The following is a 20,762-nucleotide window of genomic DNA, read 5'->3' as shown; positions in this document are numbered from 1 at the left end:
ACTTAAACATCTCTTGAAGAATGGAACTTGAAAGACAGTCATGAATGCAAGTAAAGAAAAGATACTCTCGTGTTTTTTGTTTTGATTGAATTGCAACTTTCGAGCATCAAAAAAGATATATGGTCTTAAAATTCGAACTATCGATCTTAAAAATTCAATCTTAAAAAAGAACCAACTATAATTGACAGTTTTCTGATAAGTATCACATTTTCAGAAAACTGGATCAATAGGCACGACAAAAGTTTTTCGGGTAATCACTGTCGCTGATTCTAACTTGAATCACAGGGTAAAGATGCTATAAAAACAATGTCTTTCAGCCTGTCAAAACAAAAAATGTTTCTTTTCTAATGTTAAAACCGTTGTCATAACAATCTATTAGGAGGGTACCTATAAAATGAATTTAATTAAAGTCGGAATTAATTGCAATAACATCAGTAAAATCGGATTCTATAGGGGTTTCTAAACATTGGACATCGTCACCAAAATCATCATCATCATAATTATCATCAACTTCGCTTATATCTATAGTGTGTACATTTTCATCTTGATTATCAACAAACTGTTTCAAATAAGCGTCCTGTTCTTGTTGAGCTCCCTCGTTACTTTCATGGTCACTCATGGTCTCTTCAGGTTCCATTTGTTCTAAGTTAACATTCTCCTCTTGAGGCGCTGCATGGTATGAACTGGTTGGCGATATATTGCTGTCGCTGCCGTTACTGCGATGGAACGATTTGAGACTTCCGTTGCGAGGTGTCGTAGGAGAATTTGCAGCAGTTGACTCACTTTTGTCACTCAAGAAGGGAAACATTAGGACTCGTGAGAGCATAAACTGTAATTTAGGAAGCTTCCGCATCACCTGGTGAGCAGCCGGACTCAAGTCTTGATTGGCCTGAAAAGCAACGTATGAATTGTTTCTGGCAATTGAGAAGCTTCTAAGGCTACCTACAAAAAATATTACGTGAATTATTGAGACCCTTCATGCGTTGAGCTAGTTAACTAATTAGAAAGAACCCAAAACATTCAACTCACAAGATTTTGAAGACTGATTATAGAGAATAAGAAGTTAATAATTTCGAAATTAAAAAATAATTCAATAAATTAAAGCTCTACATTTGGCGAATCGCAAGTAGGATTTATATACAGGACAGACAGAATGATTTATACTGGAAGCTATTTTTCAGTGCAATTTGCTGAAATAATAAATTAATAAATCAAGCAATAAATAATGTTCAGGGACCCAAAGAAGACCCATAAGTTACAATGACATTGATAACATCGAGTCAAATCGTAGGTAAACTTTTAAGTAGAACTGAAGAAACTACCCTTTCTGATAAGGAAATAAGAAAAATCAGTCTTCCCAAGACTAGTGTGAATGATGGAGACGTAACTTCGTCTTCTATTCTCTTCTACTTCCTGCGGAATATCCAAGCACTCCAACTGACACTGTTCGTTTGACTATTAGCACCGTGTTTGTTTGGCATCCCATTAGAGTTTGTTGACTTAGAGCCCACATAACTCTTTGGGCGACTTTGATTAGACATGAGCGAATTTCGAGAGAAAAGTTGGTTTGAGTTTTCGTCTCTTGTTGCATCAAAGAAAGCACTGTTGTTGTTGATTCGCATTTTGGGATCTCCCCATGAATTACAGCTACTGCGTGACGGTCCAAATGAATCCTCGAGGGCGTAATTTGAGAAGGAAGCTTTGGTAGAGTGAGCGTTAGATCCTCCGACCGCCACACTCTAGAAGAAAAGGACAGAACCAAAAGTACCAAATGAGAACGATTTATCATCGAAATGCATTTGTGTCATGAACATGAGGGAAGCAGTCATGTTTCAGTTTAATAATCACTACTGAGCCAATTTAGGAAAAATTAAACACATGATATTAGTCACAGAATTAGAGTACTGGATAGCTAGTAATGCTAGGGTCCAGCTCTAATGCATGAAGGATCTCAATGACCTGAAAGTGGTGCTCTAACCAACTAGCTCACACAAACAGATATGATTTCAACCTTTTCTGTTTCTGCTTCAAAAATCTACTTTATTGAACAAATTAGTGTTCAAACAGAATACACAGATAGAACTCCTGAATCCCAGACCCCGATGAAAAACCATTTATCGAGGGCCATCAATTCACTAACCTTTTTTGCCATCTAAATTGATAACAAAGATGAGTAATATTCATTAATAATTTCTGTCAAAAAAGATGCTTTTAACAGTTTGATCAATATTTTCAAAAAAAGATGCTTGCAATGTTTAAGTTTCCTGAAGGGACTCAAATTGAGCTCTAACAACTTCATCAGATTAATTGAAGTAAGACATTGCAGGCACAATAATAAAATCAACCAGTTTAAAAATTTGTACATCATTTACTTCACGTATGTTTCCCAATCTAAATGAAGATGATGCTGATAGCATAATAATGAGCGACATTATGAAGGATTTCTTACCACATTTTCGTGTGAAGAGCTCTGTGCCACTGCCAGTATGCTGGCCAATTTGCTGTCTCGGTCTCTGCTGACTGCACTGGCACTCACACTGGTGCCTCCCAGAGACTGAGAGTCCTCTCCTCCGCGACTTATGCCAGTTCCTCTTCCACCCACTTCGTCACCCAACTCATTCAACAGTTCCTGCTCTAGCTCTAAAAGTTTATTAAAAATACTGTACAATGCTGATAAATGCATTCAACAGTGCGACAGTGACGCCGTTTTTTAATCCTTCTACCTTTAGCTACTAACGAACACTTCGCAGATAAAGGGCGTTACAGGAATGAAACAATAATGATTAGATAAACTCTTGATTCAACTTCTCAACGTCATTTCAAATATGATTCTCTATTGATGAGTTTTAAAAATTAAATTGATGTAGTGAAAGTACCCAGTGCATCAATTTAAACTGAGTCGAATCACTTTTTTCTTTGTTTTGGACTCAACAGCAAATACAAAACATAGCCAATTGACAGTTGGAAATGAGTCAATGAACACAATTAAATAAACAGGGGAAAAATTATTAACTAAATTTTTGAAAAAATCTCATTTCTAGTTTCAAAGAAAAAATAAATGCCCTTGGATCTCTTCAATTTTTTTTAAAACATTTATGATTGATCTCTTATTTCGAATTCCAAAGAAAACAGTAGATTACATTGCAGTTCTTTGTTGAAATTCTCGAAAATTTTATGATTGACGTTTTTTTGATAAATTACACTTTTGCTATTCAATAGTCGAGCTCGCCTTCCTTTCAAAAAACGAAAACATAGCCAGTCGAAGATTGGAAAGGAGTAATAAACGAAGATTGGACAGGAAAGTAAACTGAAAATAAAAACTGACTTGTTTTTCAAAAATCTTCAACTATTGAACTTCGAAGAAAAAAATAGATGGCCTTAAATCTCTTTGAATTTGTAGAACAATTTATGATGGACACTTTTTTGTTAAAACTAACCTAGTTTGAGAAAACTGGATCAATAAGCAAAACTTTTATTTCTCTGGGAAATCTGATAATTAATTTCCATTTTCGAAATAAGAAGTCGATCACGATTTTCGTGATCTTTACACTTTTGCTTTTCGATAGTAGAGTTTGCCTTTCTTTTAACAATGGAAAAGCACTGAACTTGAAAAGAAATCACAAGTCAAATCGCGAAAAATCAAAATTGAGCGTGAACAAATTTTAGACTTTTCCTGAAAAAAAATAAATCAGCAATACCTCTAAAAGAGTACTCACTACATTCATTACTCGTAACGAGCTGAATTGAAAAAGACATCCAAGTGAAAAAGTAAATTTGAAGATTTTCAAATTTCAAGATTTTTCCTATAACACCCAAAAAGAAAATCATCGCTACATATGTATGCGTCTGAACTACGTTAATCGACTCAATAAAAAATTCTTTTTATAAAAGCTACTCTCACGCTTTTACTCGCTCGTTCCCTCGTAGGTAGACTAAAACTCAAAAACTTCAAATCATTTTTTCTCGACACAAATTTCAACGTCATACAAAAAATGATGGAAAGGGCTTTAATACGACATTTCTCTCAAACTATTACGATTATTAATTGTAGTACTTTATTCAAATGCGCAAAAAAAACACACGAGGACAAATTTTCTCCAGTCTCTTTCAGTGATCGGAAGAAAAAGCAAGCAGACCTGGAAAAGCATTCATGGAAATGGAACTCGAACAACTGAATTTAATTCAAAAATGAAACTCAAAACCAATCAAAGTTTTTTGCACCAGACCGAGCGTGAAACGTATTTAAAAGTTTTCCAGACCGAACTAATAAGTAAAACTCACTCCGGTTCTTATTTCAAATCTTTCAAAGACATTCTGAATAATCTGCTTTCAAATATACAAATTCCTTTCAAAAACATAATTGCTACAAAACACACAACAGCTGTCTTCAAAAATGAATAACCAAAAAACATTAAGGAAAAGAAACATCCGACAAATCTTCTCTAATATCTAAAAATGTTTCCAATTTGTTTGCCAAAAACATTTTACAAACAAAGTTTTCACTAACCAATTGAATATAGCCAACAGAAAGCTAATAAGGTCAATAAACGGTAGAAAACATAAAACATAGCCAACAGACAGTTGAAAAAGATTGTTTGCTATTGAAAAATGAAATTAAGTCAACAGAAAAAAATACTGAAAAAAAAATTGAACCGGAAGATATTTCAAAGATTTTTCCAGAAAAAATCATCACAATTATACAAGCCACTGAACTGTCTGAAAGAGTACTCACTATTTTTTTTTAAAAAAACTCAACTTTCAAATTTCGATGAAAAAATAGGATGGCATTTAAGCTCTTTTAAAAGTTTATAAAGCTCTACTAGAACAAATTATGATTGACACTTTTTGATAAACTGAACCCAATCTGCGAAATCAGGATCAATAGGTAAATGTTTTATTTCGCTGAGAAATCGGAAAAGTCCATGTTCGAAATTAGAAGTCGATCACGTTTTTCGAGATTTTTTAACTTTCGCTGTTAGATAGTAGAGTTTGCCTTCCTTTAACAAAAGAAATAAACTGACCTTGAAAAGAAATAAAAGTCAGACCACGAAAAATAAATTTGTCCACGAAACTTGAAATTTTTTCCTAAAAAAAACACAAAAAAGAAAAAAATCACGACCAATATGAGCGTCTGAACTACGTTAATCGACTCTTAAAATCTCAATCAATGGGTAAATTTTTTATTTCTCTAAGCTGAAAAATAAATTCCGTTTTTGAATTAATCATCCCAAATTGGCGAAAATGCCAATCTTTAAACCCCCATAACTTTACGAAAAATGATCACAGGTGAAATATTTTTCCAATTTTAAGCTCAAGATAACAATACTTTTTGAATGATACAAAAAAATCTTGTTAAAAAGTCGAAATTTGTCTGAAGAAAAAACCACCCCGAGCACAAATATCCCGCTACTTTCGTGACAAAAGTCGGAACAAAAATAGTCTGTGTTAATATCCTTAGCAGTGGCTGTACTTAATAACTGGTTATTGATCAAAATGAACACCTCCAAAATTAACACATTTTATCGCAACGATATTTGCGTCGCAACAATATTTGCAACTTAGGCTGGAAAAAAAGATAATTCATACTATAACACAAGCATTGCTTGTGTAAACACTCGTACTTCAAATATTATTGAGCTCGAACTTCAATACGCTTCCGATACACAGGAAGTATTTGGAGCAAATTAATAAAACTTCCCTTGGTTTGATGAACACAATTCAGGTCATATATAGAAACCATTTTTAGATTTACATGTCGAACAATATCTCAGAGCTAACAATTTGAAAGGAACTATTCAGATTTTGGCACACAGTTTTCAAAACGCAAGTTGAACGCGTTCCTAAATTTTCTTGGACTTTTTATGAATGATTTCAGACAAATAATAAGCAGACATTTGTTTGAAACAGAAAATTTCCAGTTTGAAAAATAGGTCCCGGTCAGATTCAAACCGAGGACCTTAGCCTTCCCAGGCGTATTTCTTACCTCCAGACTAACGGTGCCGGAGACGCTTAGAAATTTGAATTCATTGTGAACCAAGATACCAAGTGATTCTGTTAAACAAGTTGTTAACCCGAAAAAGTAACCTATATTCTGAGCGTAAAAACGTTTCTCTTGCCAAAAAAGCGCCAATTGAAGCTTCCAAACTAGTTTTCCAAAATTAAAAGTTTCACTTTAATTGCCAACGAAACGCTAATTTAAGCTTCAAAACTAGTTTTCTTGAAGTAAAATTAAGTTTTTCATTTTTATTGCCAAGAAAGCACTAAATGAAGCTTCCAAAACTAGTTTTCTTGATGTAAATAAAAAATTGCAAGCCGATATTTTCTCGACAATCGGAAAACTTTCAGGAAGTTTCAGATTTCGTTTGAATCACGACTGAAAACTCGACGTATTCCGCTGATTATTTGTGGTACCTAAATTTCCGTGAAAACTTAGAGAAAACTATAAAAAATTAAATAAAGAAAAACGAAAACACCGAAGATATATGTTCCTCTTTATTTTCAATGGTCGAAGCTAAATTTGCATAGGTCAAAAAATCTTGAAACTGATACAGAAACGAAACAAATCCGATCAGTTAGCTTATTTATTAAGTTAAGCAAATAATAAATCGTCCAACTAAAAACTTCGAGCTAAGTCGATAAATAATAAACTTCTTCTAAGCCCGCTGTGATTGCAACGGTCTGACCTTTCTTCATTACTTTTATTTGCCCAAAAAAGAGTAATTCAAAAAGGAATCGTATTGGGTTTAATAGCATCGCAGAGTTACTAACGTGAAGTGGCAGAAGCAGAAGCGGCTGAACACGAGTTGAATTGGGAGTCGAAAAAGTCCAGGCTGAGAGATTGCACTGAAACACACTTACGCATTAATACATTGTCTACGGAGGCCAAGTCCTGATTAGATTGCTAAATAATGAAAACAGCTACCAGCAGTAACCAGCACTAATCTGCATTTCAGAAGTTATTGGTCCAAAAGAAGAGTGATATGTGGTCAAAATGTTATGTTTCCATTTGGTTGTTCTTTGATATTGATACGCTGATGGTCATCAAATTCGAGACTATATGTGCAAATGAAATAGTGACTACAATTATTAAGTGCGGATTCGTTTACTGCAATTTACAAGAGCTTTGACTACCCACAGATTAAACGGCTGCAAGTTGATTTACACATGTCGGCTTTGAACATTTCATATGATATCACAATAGTTGCTGAGGTAATCACAGAAATTTTTTGTTGATAATTCGACTGAATCGTTAACTAATTTTCACCCACCCGCTTTTTTCTCTGTGAACATGAAGACCGCTTTTGACGATAGGAAAATTCCAACTTGAATCGTGATTATAATTTGTTTTATCTATTTATTTGAGAGTTCTGATTAAAATGTTAGGGTTCTCTCACTTTCAAGTGGGTTCTTTAGTCCACTTGTCCCCCAGTCAAACTCAACATCTGGCACCGCATCCGGCTGAAACCAATTCAGAATCAATAAATTAAAAGCTCCTAGGAAAGATAAGGCGAAGGGCATAAGTGTGACAGAGAAAACCTTTGCGACGGATAAGTACCTAACAATGAGGGAAAGCGAAGTTCGCAACACTTGTGCGATATGATTAAAACATTGTGCATTGAACATACATGCAAATATTGAACAGAAAAAAAGGAGTAAATCGTTTTTTTTTTCAACAAGGTAAGCTGAAAAACGTACTTTTAAAAAGTCGAAAAAACATATCTACCAATATTTCGTACGTTGGTCTCAGATGACGCTCAAAAACAGTCTTAACAAACGTTACACAGAGGCGAAGTTGCACTTCGCATACACAAGCAAAAATATGACCGATAACGCAACTGGGAAAAACTGAATGAGTAAAACATGGAGTGACGCACGCCAATTATGAATCTATATAACTGTTAAGTGACGCAAGCAAATTATGACGAATTAGCAGTACCAATCAATTTGAAAACATAGCCAATCGAAGATTGGACAAGAGTAATGAATGCAAGTAAACATAAAAAAAACACTGACTTACTTGAAAAAAATCTCAACTTTCGAATTTCAAAGACAAAAAATAGATGCCCTTTAAGCTCTTAAAATTTCTAGAACAATTTATGCTTGGCGCTTTTTTGATAACATGACCCAACTTGAGAAAACTGGATCACTAGGTAAAGTTTTTATTCCGCTGAGAAATCTGAAATCCATAATCGAAAATAGAAGTCGATCAGGTTTTGCTTTTTGATACTTTGAACACATTTCCATTTTGAACAAGCAAAATTCACCTGGCTGTGATACTTAATCCACACACAGCAATTATTTTTTGACCAAATTTTATAGCTTCTGAGGTGGGTTAACTTTGATTTGCTTTAAGAAAAGGGTAGAATGACAGAGCATAATGGTATATATTGGCCCATGGTATTTAAAGAATCAATTGAGACAAAACTCAACAAAAACATTACTGGATGATCGAAGGTGCAGCGGTAAATGTATCTAACACTGACTTGTTCTTTGAAAAAATCTCAAGGTTAAAAATTCAAAGAAAAAAATGACCCTAAAGCTTCTGAATTTCAATCAAAATTTATAATTGATACTTTTTCAGAAAACTGGATTATAAGGTAAATTTTTTATTCCGCTTGAAAATCTGAAAACTAAAATCCATTTGCGAAAATGTGGAAGCCGATCACATTTTTGTGAACTTAACACTTTTGCTGTTCAATAGTTCGGTTTGCCTTTTTCAAGAACAGAAATGAACTGAACTTAAAAAATCATAAGAACCATTTATGATTGACACCTTTTCGATAAAATTAACCCAATTTGAGAAAAATGGATGAATAGATGAAAAAAAATGTATTCATTTCGAAATCTGAAAATTATAACGCAGAGGCATACACAAGCAAAAATATGACCGATAGTGCTACTGGGAAAAACTGAATGACGCAAGCCAACTATGACGCATTAGCAGTACCAGTCTATTTGAAAAAAAAGAAATTTACCACCTAACATGGCTTAATTTATAGAGCGGACGCATATTAACTAGTATAAGAAAAAGTTAATTAAAAACATCCGATCCTGCCTAGGTTCCAACCCTCTTATTTTGTTGCGGGTCACCTTCTCTACCACTACGCTACAGATCCATGATACCTTGAAGCTAAAGTTCTATTTCTTATAACAGTTTGTGTTAATATCCTTAACATTGGTTGTACTTAATAGCTGGTTTGATCAAAATGAACACCTTCATAATGAACACTAATATTTGCGACTTGGGTTGAAAAAAAAAGTTCATACTAATTAACGACAGTAGAATTTTCTTTTTTAACAAAAATAAACTGAACTCAAAAGGACATCAAACGTCAAACCTCGAGAAATCAAAAACAAAACAAACAATCATCACAGCCTATAGTGTTGATAGAAATAGACCGGACACAACGAACAAAAATTCATACGCATTATTCTCAAATTGTGCTGAGATTAGACAAAGATGAAGTGAACAAAATTTGCGTCGAATTTCACCAGAATCAAAGGGCACAATTATTATTTTTTCGAAATTCTCAATCAAAATGTTACCCAAGAATGTGTCATTGTGGCTTTTTTGAAATTAATTACGAATTACGCTGAAGCTACCAAGTTATTTAATGCATAAGTTTATCAAAACAGCCTCTTACACAGCCCAACTAAATTCTAGAAGGGTAAAGCTTCCAAAAACTTGCGTAAAACGTTTGAAGTTTGTTTTTAAGCAAAGATTTCGATGTTTATATGACCTTTTTTCCCAAGCAAAACTATAATCTCTCATACAGGTTTTTGGAAGTTTTATGTTTCTAGAATTTTGATGAACTGTTTAAGAGGCTCGTTTTAATATAACTTTCTTGTCAATTAACTTGGTAGTTTCAGCGTATTTCTTGATTAATTTAAAAAAGCCAAAAGACAAATTAATTCTGGTGAAAATCTCAGCATTTTTTGTTCCCTTCATTTTTTGTCTTATCTTAACCCAATTTGAGAAAGACACATTTGAAATTTTCAGTTTAGTTCGTCTAGCACGGAAAATTTAAATCAGCACTGCATACGAATCTTTATTACGTTCATTGACTTTTAATCAAGGAAACTATACTGGTTTTTCCTTTCATGAGGAGCGCGTTTGTTTTTTGCTTTCACAAATGCATGTCTTAAATTAGCCACATCGCATGACCGGCTGGCTCAACTTATGATTGACTGATGATTTTGATTCATGTGGCTAATTGATTGAAGATTGACAGAAACTTCTGATAATTATGAAACACCTATGTGCGAAAAAATCAGTCAAAACAGCACTTGCGAACTATTATGTCAATTTGTATTTTTAATTTTTTCAAAAACATCAAAATGGTTTAGTTGTAATACTTTCTACAGTTTTTCGTCAAAGAGGTAAGTTGCAATACTTTCATCATTTTATCCAATGTTTCAACGAAATGTGCAACATAAATTGCAATATACTATTCTTCAGTTGGGTTTCAAAAACTGGTAATAAAATAGTAGAAAAACGCGAATTCAGAACGAGAAAAAAAATCAAGAATTCTTTTTAAAGTTAACTTCAAATAATGACTTTTTCCAGTCTCTCAACCACGCTTGTTTTACTTAGCCTAACTTTTTATCTAATTAAAAGCCACCCGGTGAAACTCGCGATTAATGCGAAGTGCAGTTCATCACTTGAAAACCTAACCTCACTCATTTGGGAAGAATATTCTGCAAGTAAGATCAGATTCAAGGTCGAGACTCATAGAAACCAGAAAATTAGATTGACAGAAAAATTTGTATTTAAACAACTATCAAAATTGAACAAATAAAACAGCCCAAAGTATAATTTCTCAAATGACACGTCCAAAATCGGAAAAATAAAATCCTAAATATTAACTTTAAATCGGCGGTTTAAGTTTTCCGCTACAATTTTCGCTCACCTGAGATCTAAATAACTGTTGCTATTCTCATGAAAGAGGCAACTAATGATAGAAAACTTTAAACCAATCAGAATCGTAGAAAACCGATACAAGTTCGCTGAAATCTTAATGTAGACAACTGACAGATGTACAAAATTTTCTCCAGTGTCCTGGCGGGAGGCGCGCTATGCATACAATAATGCTTCGCGACGATAACCTCCAGTCGCATTCATAAACATTTCGTGTCTCGGTTCTAGCAAGCTCGTAACACTAATGTGCTCGATTGCATTATAGTCTGCCGATTTTTTATTCGGCAAATATAAAATTGACTGCTCCAAATTTGATTTTTTTCTCAGTAAGATTTCTGCAATTTTGAATACTCAATTCTGATTGGCTTTCATCATTCGTTCCTTCCATCATAAAGGATTTCATATATTACTACAATTCTCTGTTTTAGAAAACTTCATCAAAGCTGAGCTCATTCTGTTGGCTCTGTTTGAAAGCGAGAGCCAACACGCCAAAGAACGAACAAATTTGGAGTGCAAGTCGGAAATCGCCGAAGAGTGTCAAGATATAGAGGTCAAATGTTTTGAACTCTACTCCATCGGGGACAACTTCGGCATTAAACCCTCTTCGGAAATCATAGTGCGAATACCCATCGATGGGTCTCGGAGCACAAGCGAAAAAAAATGCTTGTCAACATGGGACCAATTCCCTCTTTCCGGATGTTCCGAGCATACCTCGTTATTCTTACCAACGGGAATAAAGCTAGCAGAATAAGCTATAACTTCTCCGAGAGAAGCGGAAAAAATATGTCATCGTGTTAAAACTCGCCTTATTCAAGGCCCTAGGCAATAAAAAACATTAATTTATGTAGCTTGACTTAGTTCTAAGAAAATAAATTATATTTTCGTATCATAAACTTACTTTTTATACCAGGAGTTTATTTTTTATATTTTCACATTATGTTTGTATTATAATAAATTTCATTGCGAAGAAAACAATTTATCATTTTTTAAACAAACACTCGCGCTAGACAAAAAAGTAGGTTTAAATTTGAAATAGATTGAGGTGACCAGAGGCGACCAAAAAATAATTTTATCAAAAACTAGCTATTGTGCAAGATAATTTGAACGAAAAATCGTTTTATTTTTAAATGATAGCTCAGACGGTTTTATCGAGAAAATGAACGTTCGTTGATAGCTTTACCGAGAACATAAACGTTCGTTGAAAATTGCCCCTCACTCCATCCTGGGCAACGGTTCAACTAACCGTGGGCGATGTGCATGACATGGCCTGTTGGTTTCTGTGAGCAGAGTTGGCGTTGTTGTTGTTGCCACGCAGCTGGTATGCACTAACACCACCACTTTCATCTCCTTTTGAGTCCCCACTCTTCATAGGCTGCAGAAGCCCCTAAAAAAACAAGACGGACCCTGACAATCATTTGAAAAAAAAAAACACTCAAAACCTCGTAGAAATTTTCAGTCAAAACAATCCCTGCAAAATGTCTTGCTAGCTGACAAAATGCTCCAGATTTTCAACTCAAATACATTTTCAATCAAGTGTTAGCTTGTGAATAACAAGAAAAATCAAGTGGAATTTCCTTGCCTAATATTGGAGATTAGTAAAAAAAAAAAAGAGCTCGAAGTTGAATCAACTTACCAACTGTGCTGCGTACTTTGGCAGGTTCTGTTTCACAGAAGACAACTAAAAACAAAAGATTGACTTTAATAGACAAATGTACTTTATTTTGATAAACTTATTGAAAACAAAAGTTGCTCAGATGAAGAGAACGTTGTACAATCGTGTACTCACAGTGTTGTTGAGGTCAACTCCGAGGCTATACAGCAGTTGTTCATTGAGACTGCACTGAGAGTGGGAGGGGGATGAGGGGTCTAGGAGAAGGAGGGAAGGACTATTGCAGAGGTCGCACACTATGCTCCATATGCCCTCTATCACATCACTAAACAAAATACATAGTACTTACATCGCTTCTCGAACAACAAAGTACAGTTTATGGCAGCCAATTGCATCATAACTCAGCTGCAGCTCCAAACTTCTTCCTTAACACACACCAAAAAAAGTTATCTACACGCTCCGCATAAGTGTATAAAATTAAAAACAAAGAAACTGATTAAAAAATTGTATTTTTCGGTTTTCAAAGATCTAATTACATCACCTAACAGCTCATGTTTGATTTTTCATGATAAACACAACTTTCGGTTGAGTTTTTTCATGAAAGTAAACACACCTGAGAAAACTGGATCGATAGTAAATTTTTTATTACGCTGGGGAATCCAAAAACTAAAATCCACATTAAAAACTAGAAGTCTTTCACCTTTTTTTTAGCGTCATTACTAATTTGAACTTGAAAAGAATTGATCAAATTTGGTACAAACAAATTTGGACTTTTTCTTGAAAAACAATTAAGGAAAATTAGCTCTTGATTTAGAATATACTTTTGAGACTAAACGTCTTAATGACGCTATTTCCATTTTTGTTTTTGCAGAGCGTAACTTGAGCTCTGCTTTGAATGTGACTTTGAAAATCTTTAAATAAATCTCTATCAGAAAAACATCAACAAAATTTTAGCTGAGTCTTTTGATGTTTTAGCTCTTTCCCTCCAGTACACGCCGCAAGTCGTTCAAAAAGTCGAAAATTTGTTATATTAGGCAAAACTGTCAATTTAAGCATCACGAAGACCAAATTAGCCCAAGTTCATCATTAGTCATATTAGCCCACTCTTCATCAATATGGATCACCGCTTGCGTCAAAACCTTTGACAATTCTAACACCTGCGCGCACACACCCAGTTGAAAAGTAACAAGTGAACTTGAGCAAAACAAAAAAGGCAATATTCTGATGAAAACTGGGCGAATCTATTTTAACGAGGACCAAATTGTAACAAAGACTCATAAAAATATCCAGTTTCCAATAAAATTTATGAGAAGTTTGTTTTCTACACCTCGAACTTTTTGTACCAAATATACTTCACTTACAATTATGGATAAAAATTTTTATCGGACGACTAATAATACAAAAAATAAACCGCAGCAATAGATACAGCAGAACAAAAATTATTACTAATTTTAACGTTAAAACACATATTTCTAAAAAAACCTTATACATCATAATATACCTTTTACAGACTGCCGGAAAATCTAGTGAAATTAAGAAACCACTAATTTCTCGTTTTTGTGCACTAACTGAGAACTAATTTTATTTCAGGAAATTAAGTCCATTTTATATTCGACAATTAGTTTTTTTCAATTTATTACTCACCCTTATTTCGGCGGTGACGAACGTGTACAATAGGGTTGGGAATCTTCGCTGAAGTTTTGAGTCTCCTGGTTAAGATTCAAAACAAACTCAGAAAAATTCTTTCTTTAAGTTTTCTGTTCAAATTAGTGATTTAAGGCTGTTATTGTTATTGTGTTAAGCTTAACCTTTGAACGAAATTTCCTCGCAAAAAAGATTATTGTACCTTTTTTTGTTTATTTTTCAATTGTAACTTGTTTGCAGATAAATGACAACCAGAATGCAATGGAAAAAAAACAACTTTTCAAAAGATGTTTTGGAGAAAAGTCAAAAGTTGGAACAAACGGTCAAAATATCAAAATTTTGACTATTTCGAGGGGTATTAACTTGTGTGGAAAAAATAGGACGCAACAGCTTGAGCAGGAAAGCTTTCAACAACCTGTTCTATCCATTGAACTCAAATTTTTAAAACAAAAAATTCCAAAAATTTGGGTCAAAATCTCCCAACTTTTTCGAAGGCTGTTAAAAGTAGGATACGGTAAAAGGAGAATATACATTTATGCAGGCACTCAGAGGAATGAGCGGTATTTCCATTGGTATCAATTTCTTGCAAATCGAATAAGAAAACTGCAAAATCTAGCAAATTTATTTTTAAGTAATTTTTGAAAAACTTCATGCGGTTTTTTGATGAAGAGGATACCATTTTTTGAGAACTTGTATAATAAGCATTTTTCAATTCGAAAGTTCCAAAGTTAAGGGAACTATTTTTAGTTCTAGTTTTAGTTTTATGAACATATCAACCTTTCCCAAAAAAAGTTTTCAAGCTTGCTAATTTTTTGAAATAAAAACCTCATAGCCATATACAAAAAGTACAAATTTTTATTTTAACTCTGTGTGAAATTCAACATAATAAACGCTCATTACTCTTAATTAACTTGGTATATCACAAAATATTGTTTAACTTGCAATTCTGTTGTCGGTTGACCTATAGCTCGCCTCGTCCGAGAACACCATGGTTTTTGTGTTTCAGTGCAAAATGCAAATATGTAATCAGAGGCGAAGCTGCACTTCGCAAACACTTGCGAAAGCACGACCAAAAAGCAGCTCTATCAACTGCAAAAATAAAAGTAGAAATAAGCCTCGAATTAGCAAAAACTCGGCTACGTGTAGGATTCGAATCTGCGACCAACTGCAATCAAGAGATTTTGAGTCTCGTGCACTATCCTCTCAGACACGCAAGCTTAAAAACCGACAAACACTAGTCACGAATAAAGCAGCTATATAAGCTAAAAAATTGCCAATGCAATTTAGCGAAAGTGGGACCAAATACAAATAGACTCAATTCTGCAAGTAATAATTTGGAATATAACAAACTGAAGGCATCCACACTAACTTTGCTAAAACAAATTGCAAAGCATAAAGCCACATTATGTATAAATTATGCATTGCAAAAAACTGCAAGATATAGTTCGAAAAATTCTGAAATCGAGTTTTTATCATAGTGAGCTTGTTTGAAATAAATAGCTTTTTTTTCGGTTCATTAAAAATGCATCAACTGTGTTAATTTTTTAGTATTCGAATGTCAAAGCACGTGCTATCAAAAAGCTGTAAGGGTAACACCAATATTTGCGACTTAGTTGGAAAAAGACCGTTCGCACTAATACACTAACTTCGCAAGTGTAAAAACGAAACACTCCAAAAATCAATCGAAAAAACGCTAGTCATACAATTGCATTAATGGAAAAATGCTAGGTATTTTTTCCAGTAATGGAAAATGCTAATCATGCTATTTTGATACTATTTTCTGTTCAATGGAATTGTATGACAAGCGCTTTTTTCATAAATGAGAATTGCGTGACTTGAAATTTTTGTGAGCCCGGGGGTCGAGTGATATATCAAATTAAAGTCTTTTCAGACGTGATTCTTACAATATTACAATTTCAGACGTGATTCTAACGAAAAGAGCAATCGAGTTACTTTCGGAACATTCTGAGCTAATCGCACAGCAACCTGCTACCATTGTTAATATATAATTTTCCGCCTTTTCTCTCCATGATTCTTCTTTCATGAATTTAAATTTGGGATCTACTTAACAATTTCCCCCCTTTCAAGAAAGGGGGAGATTCTTTAGTAGGTAGAATAGGGGGGGGGGAGGGGAGATTGTTTAGTAGATCCTAAATTTGTTTTGCTTCTATTAAATAAAATCAAACTTTTTGTGTTATTGTCTGATGTAAATACATACTGGCGAAACAAATTCTTTCTTTGTTATTTTCCTGGACTCGAATAAAATGCAAGGATCTCTACCAAAAGTTCAGCAAACAATTCCAACATGCTTGGAGACAAAGGGATTTGAACCCAAACCTTCCAGTGATTTCTCAGTTACCTTTACAACTAGTCCAATGCAGCTTTGAGTACACTACTCTCACACATCACACTGAAATCGCCAATTAGAAGCTAAACTGTTTTAAAAACGAGACGCAGGTGCACTTAGCATACAATAGCAAGAAAAGCGGGGAAAAGATCCCTTGCAATTTCAAGAAAAAACAAACATATACCTTGGAAGAAAATGAGCTTTAAAATGATAAAATGAAGACGATGGGACTCGCTCCCAAACCCCTCGCTGTATGAAAAAGGAACTCCCTTCCACCACTTTACTTACGGCAGCCTGATAACAAACACATGCTGGATAAAAAGTAAAGAGCTATAAATGCGATTTACACTTTGTATAACAACTATGCATTGACATGAGTGAAATGTATTCGGGGAAATGGATGAAAACACAAAACGCTTCAGTAATAAAACAATAAAAAAGGAATGAAGGAAAGAAACATATACAAAAAAAAACAAGATAAATAAATACTCATACAGACAATTAAACAAACAAACAGATAGACCTTGGAAGAACTGTCGCAAGGTAGACTGTCGCTACCTTGGAAGACCTCGGAAGACTGTCGCAAGGTAGGTTAGCAAGCTACTCACTTGAGTTCTTTGGAGACATCTGAGGCAATTGGCATAGAAACGATCAGGTCTTGTAGAAGGAGGGGATCTTCAGTCACAACGGGGTCATGTTCGGCCAAATCCTCGCACTTCGTGTCAACTTCATTCAGCATATCTTCTATACTCTGCAGTCCAGTTTCTTCAGACAAATTGAAACTAGGTGATATCGATTGCTTTTCATCAATATCGGAAATCCCATTGTACTGCTGAAAAGTCCCACTATTATTGGGTTCAGTCGCAGCCATTGTTGTGTTTGAGCTCATAGAAGCTGGGGTCGAAAAATCAGCGAAGTCGTCAAAATCATCTTCTTCCTCAATGCCATTACTGGCAGCAGCATCCTCGTCCCCCTCCTCCAGGCCAGATTTGGTTTCATTAACAGCTTTTATATTGAGGTCCGTGTTTTGTTGATTAGTTTCCCAAGTATGTTTCAACTCGGAAAATGGTTGCGAAAATGCTTCAAAATTAGTAAAGTCTGCAAATCCATCCTCTTCGTTGTTTGCTGAAGCTGTACTGCCAGAAGCGAAGAAAGCCCAGTTATCAGTTTGACCTTGATTTTCGACGTTTAGAGCTTCATTGTTTTCTTCTAAACCTTTGTCAGTTTCCGAAAAGGCTGCAAAATCTTTTTGTTTAGTTAGCACGTTATTTACATTAGAGGTAGATAAATTCTCTTTACATTTAGAGAATTCTGGGTTCTCATTACTTTCCGGTTCATTAGCATCAGCCAATGATGTAGTTTTATCACTCTCCGTCGTGATTTTGTCTACAGTTTCCTCTAATGTTTCATTATTCAGGTCACCTTCAACAAATAAAGTGGGCGAAGATTCTTCGATTGCGCTTTGGTTTTTGGTATCTGAGATTGTACTGCGATCTTCTGTTTCTGGTTCTATGCTAGTTGGCTTCTCTTTAAACAGTTCATTTTCGTCAATTTTTTCACAATGATTCTGAATTCCCGAGTCAAAATCGGCCCATTCATCTATACAGGCTTCCTGTTCGTCGAGTGTCCGAGACGGTTCCTCGCCAAAAGATGGATTTTCTTTTATGTCTTTAGATAGGACGTCTGAAACTCCCTCATTTTTCAAATATGAATATTCTTCTGGATTTTTTCTATCAGCATCTTCAGTCGCTTTACTGGAGGTTCCGCTATTTTGTTCAAAAGAGGCGAAATCATCGAAATCTTCTGCTGAGCTCGTAGTTTCACTTTGTCCGCTTTCAAAATTTAGAGGTTCTAATTCGCTTTGGATCGAATGATTGTTTTTTGTATGAGTCAGAAGTTCTTCGACGACTACGTTTAATCCGTCTTCTGTGCCATCAGATTGTGATTCTTTTTTGCTACTTCCGATGGGTTTATCTTCTTGACCTAGAGAAGATGATTCAAAATTAGCGACATCCCGTTCAACGTCTTCTTGTTTCTCTTTGCAATCAGTATTGGAGAATGACTTCCAGCATTCGATGCCGTCGATTTGTTCATTTTCCGATTTAAGTATAGAAGCTTTTAAACTGCCAGTGTTACTTACTGACTCGTCTTCAGCGTCGTTACTAAATTCTTTGTTGGATTCGCTGGATTCTGTCCCCTCGTTTACCAAGTGCACTGGCGCAATGTCAAACGGAGCGAAGTCGTCGAAATCATTGTCTGCAACTACAGCGCTGGCCTCTTGCGAACCTACAGCGTCTAACTCTTCATTATAATGGGCATCCGATTCTTTCATTTCATCTTGTTTACTTTGGATATGTAAGTCTGTATTTATGTTTTCTTCACAGTCCTCGTTTTCATCTTTTTGATCATGTAACACAGATGATAAGGTTTCCGACTCGTATTGTCCGTTTTCTGACGTCAAACGTCTATCTGAGTTTTCTGATTGAACAGGACATTCTTCCTGGTCTTCATCTTGTTCGTCCAGAGATTTTTCTTCTCTTGTACTTTCAGTGGTGTCTGGCTCTTTTTGGTGGGTGTTGCCGGGGAAAAACGGGGGTACATTGGGGTTGAGGGGCGACTCAATTATTACGTCTCCTCCATCGTTAGACATTCCTCATTCTGAAATTAATTTTTCAAGTCAAGTCTACGCTAGCAACATAAAATGCGTCACTTTTCACTTTATAAAATTTGTGCAATTGATGGTTTCAAAAACGTTCCCGAAACATTATTTCAACCAAGGTGAAGCAGCGCTTCGCATAAAGCTCAAATATAAAGTCTTATAAAATATTCAACTACAGAGTAGATAATTTGAACACAGGGGCGAAGCTAAGCTTTGTACCACTTGTGATACAAAAAACCACCAAATATTGAAAAATGAGAAATTGTCAAAAAAACAACACCCGAAACTTTCACGTTTATCTCATATGAAATTTAATTTGACGAAAACCTGTAGCAAAATACAATGGCAAGCATTGAATTAGCATAAGCAAATACCGAGCGCGTTTTTTAAAAGCAGAAAATATAGAGAAAGAGAAACGTTTGACATTTTTTCAAAATGCGAGGTGCCATTAATTTGAACCGATTTAAAAAAATCTACACAGAGGCGAAGCTGAGCTTCGCACCACTTGCGATACAATACAAAACAAAGAAGCCTCTAAGTCGAAAAAAAATCGAACATTTCGAAAAAACTAGATCTATCGACAAGGCTAGATTTGAAACAAAAACGAGCCAAGACAATAGAATGTGAAACTAGCGTCGAAAGAAAAGTTATCAAGCGGTAACAAAGCAGGAAATGCCTAAGCAGATACCCTATAGGCCAAAAAAAACTTCAAAAAAATCAAGTCCCCCAAATAGACAAACAAACACACACACAAACTTCATTCTCACGTCTAATGAAACAATATACGGAAAAATTACAACCAACGTAAAAAGCAAAATTTGAACAGGACGGATATTTAAAATAACATACTCAACCATGCCTAATATTTGCAACCGAGAGTAGGAGGATTTGCAAAGAGGACGAAGTGGTGAAGGAGTCGAGAGTGAGTCCTGTGGACAAAGTTGTTTACAGAAAAAAGCCTAGTACCCGATTGCAATACCCTTGCTTATCGCAAAGTTATAGGCATCGTGAGGAATAAGGATGAGCAATTGCTAGGAACTGAATCCAAACAGAGTGAGACAAAAAATTATGCAGAAAAAATGCTGCCGAAAAAACGGTCGTCTATTTTTCTTCGCTAGCAGAAACATGTTGTAGGTATGCAAACGAAAAACCTAAATAACACATACCTGCTTACACTTACAAAAAAAACTTAACAGACCAAGAGTTAACCATTTAGTGAACCAGAAACAAATAGCAAAAATAAACAAAATTTGTTATTTTAAGATACAACTCGCACATACGGTGCTTCAAGCACATTTATGAACGCGAAAATCGCTTAGTTAAAAAATATATGAAAAAACAACGTTGATTCAACCGTAACAATAGACGGGGGCATCCAACAACCTTTTAAATTTCATTAATTGAACAATGAAAAAAAATTTCCTTTTTAAGGTTCTTTTAAAATGGTCAAATATCCAAAATTACTGGGTTTCAGATATTCGTGTTTTAAACAGAAAAACAAAACCCTAGAATCGTCGCCAGCATACATCTGCACTTTCTCTTTCCATAACTGAAAAAAAACTTCTGAAACAATTTCATTTCACTA

General features: G+C 34.8%; 2 protein-coding genes across 4 annotated transcripts in view; one reads left to right on the top strand and one right to left on the bottom strand.

The window, feature by feature from the left end:
- Positions 1–20,762, top strand: part of LOC134839386 (cilia- and flagella-associated protein 221-like) — a 475,835-nt gene that overhangs the window by 13,140 nt on the left and 441,933 nt on the right. The window lies entirely within an intron of this gene.
- LOC134839348 (aftiphilin-like) lies at positions 360–19,172 on the bottom strand. 3 transcript variants are annotated; one of them, XR_010162376.1, is made up of 9 exons: positions 17,127–19,172; positions 12,705–12,852; positions 12,552–12,596; positions 12,162–12,302; positions 7,395–7,458; positions 6,769–6,843; positions 2,450–2,640; positions 1,030–1,739; positions 776–889 (listed from the first exon to the last, which is right to left on the bottom strand). XR_010162376.1 is itself a non-coding variant. In XM_063854863.1 (8 exons), exons 1-8 carry the CDS (start codon positions 19,166–19,168, stop codon positions 401–403), a joined length of 3,195 nt encoding a protein of 1,064 aa, XP_063710933.1. In that variant the 5' UTR covers positions 19,169–19,172; the 3' UTR covers positions 360–400. The 3 variants fall into 3 exon arrangements, 2 of the variants coding, with proteins under 2 accessions (XP_063710933.1, XP_063710946.1); XM_063854863.1 differs by lacking the exon at positions 1,030–1,739 and having other exon boundaries at positions 360–889; XM_063854876.1 differs by lacking the exons at positions 776–889; positions 1,030–1,739 and adding an exon at positions 1,766–2,152.

This window comes from Symsagittifera roscoffensis, chromosome 1 (genome assembly GCF_963678635.1).
Source record: "Symsagittifera roscoffensis chromosome 1, txSymRosc1.1, whole genome shotgun sequence".
In the NCBI taxonomy this organism is placed as follows: Eukaryota; Metazoa; Xenacoelomorpha; order Acoela; family Convolutidae; genus Symsagittifera; species Symsagittifera roscoffensis.
The sequence above is the reverse complement of the archived record's forward strand: the minus strand, read 5'-3'. Positions and strand labels throughout refer to the sequence as shown.

Bases quoted from the DNA above. Each gene is read 5' to 3' on its own strand.
- LOC134839348 (XM_063854863.1), bottom strand. From the start codon at position 19,168: ATGTCTAACGATGGAGGAGACGTAATAATTGAGTCGCCCCTCAACCCC. The intron at 2,641-6,768 runs GTTAGTAACTCT...ATAAACTTTTAG, and splicing joins TTCTGCTTCTGCCACTTCAC to AGCTAGAGCAGGAACTGTTG. The intron at 890-2,449 runs GTAAGAAATCCT...GTTGCTTTTCAG, and splicing joins GCTCTTCACACGAAAATGTG to GCCAATCAAGACTTGAGTCC.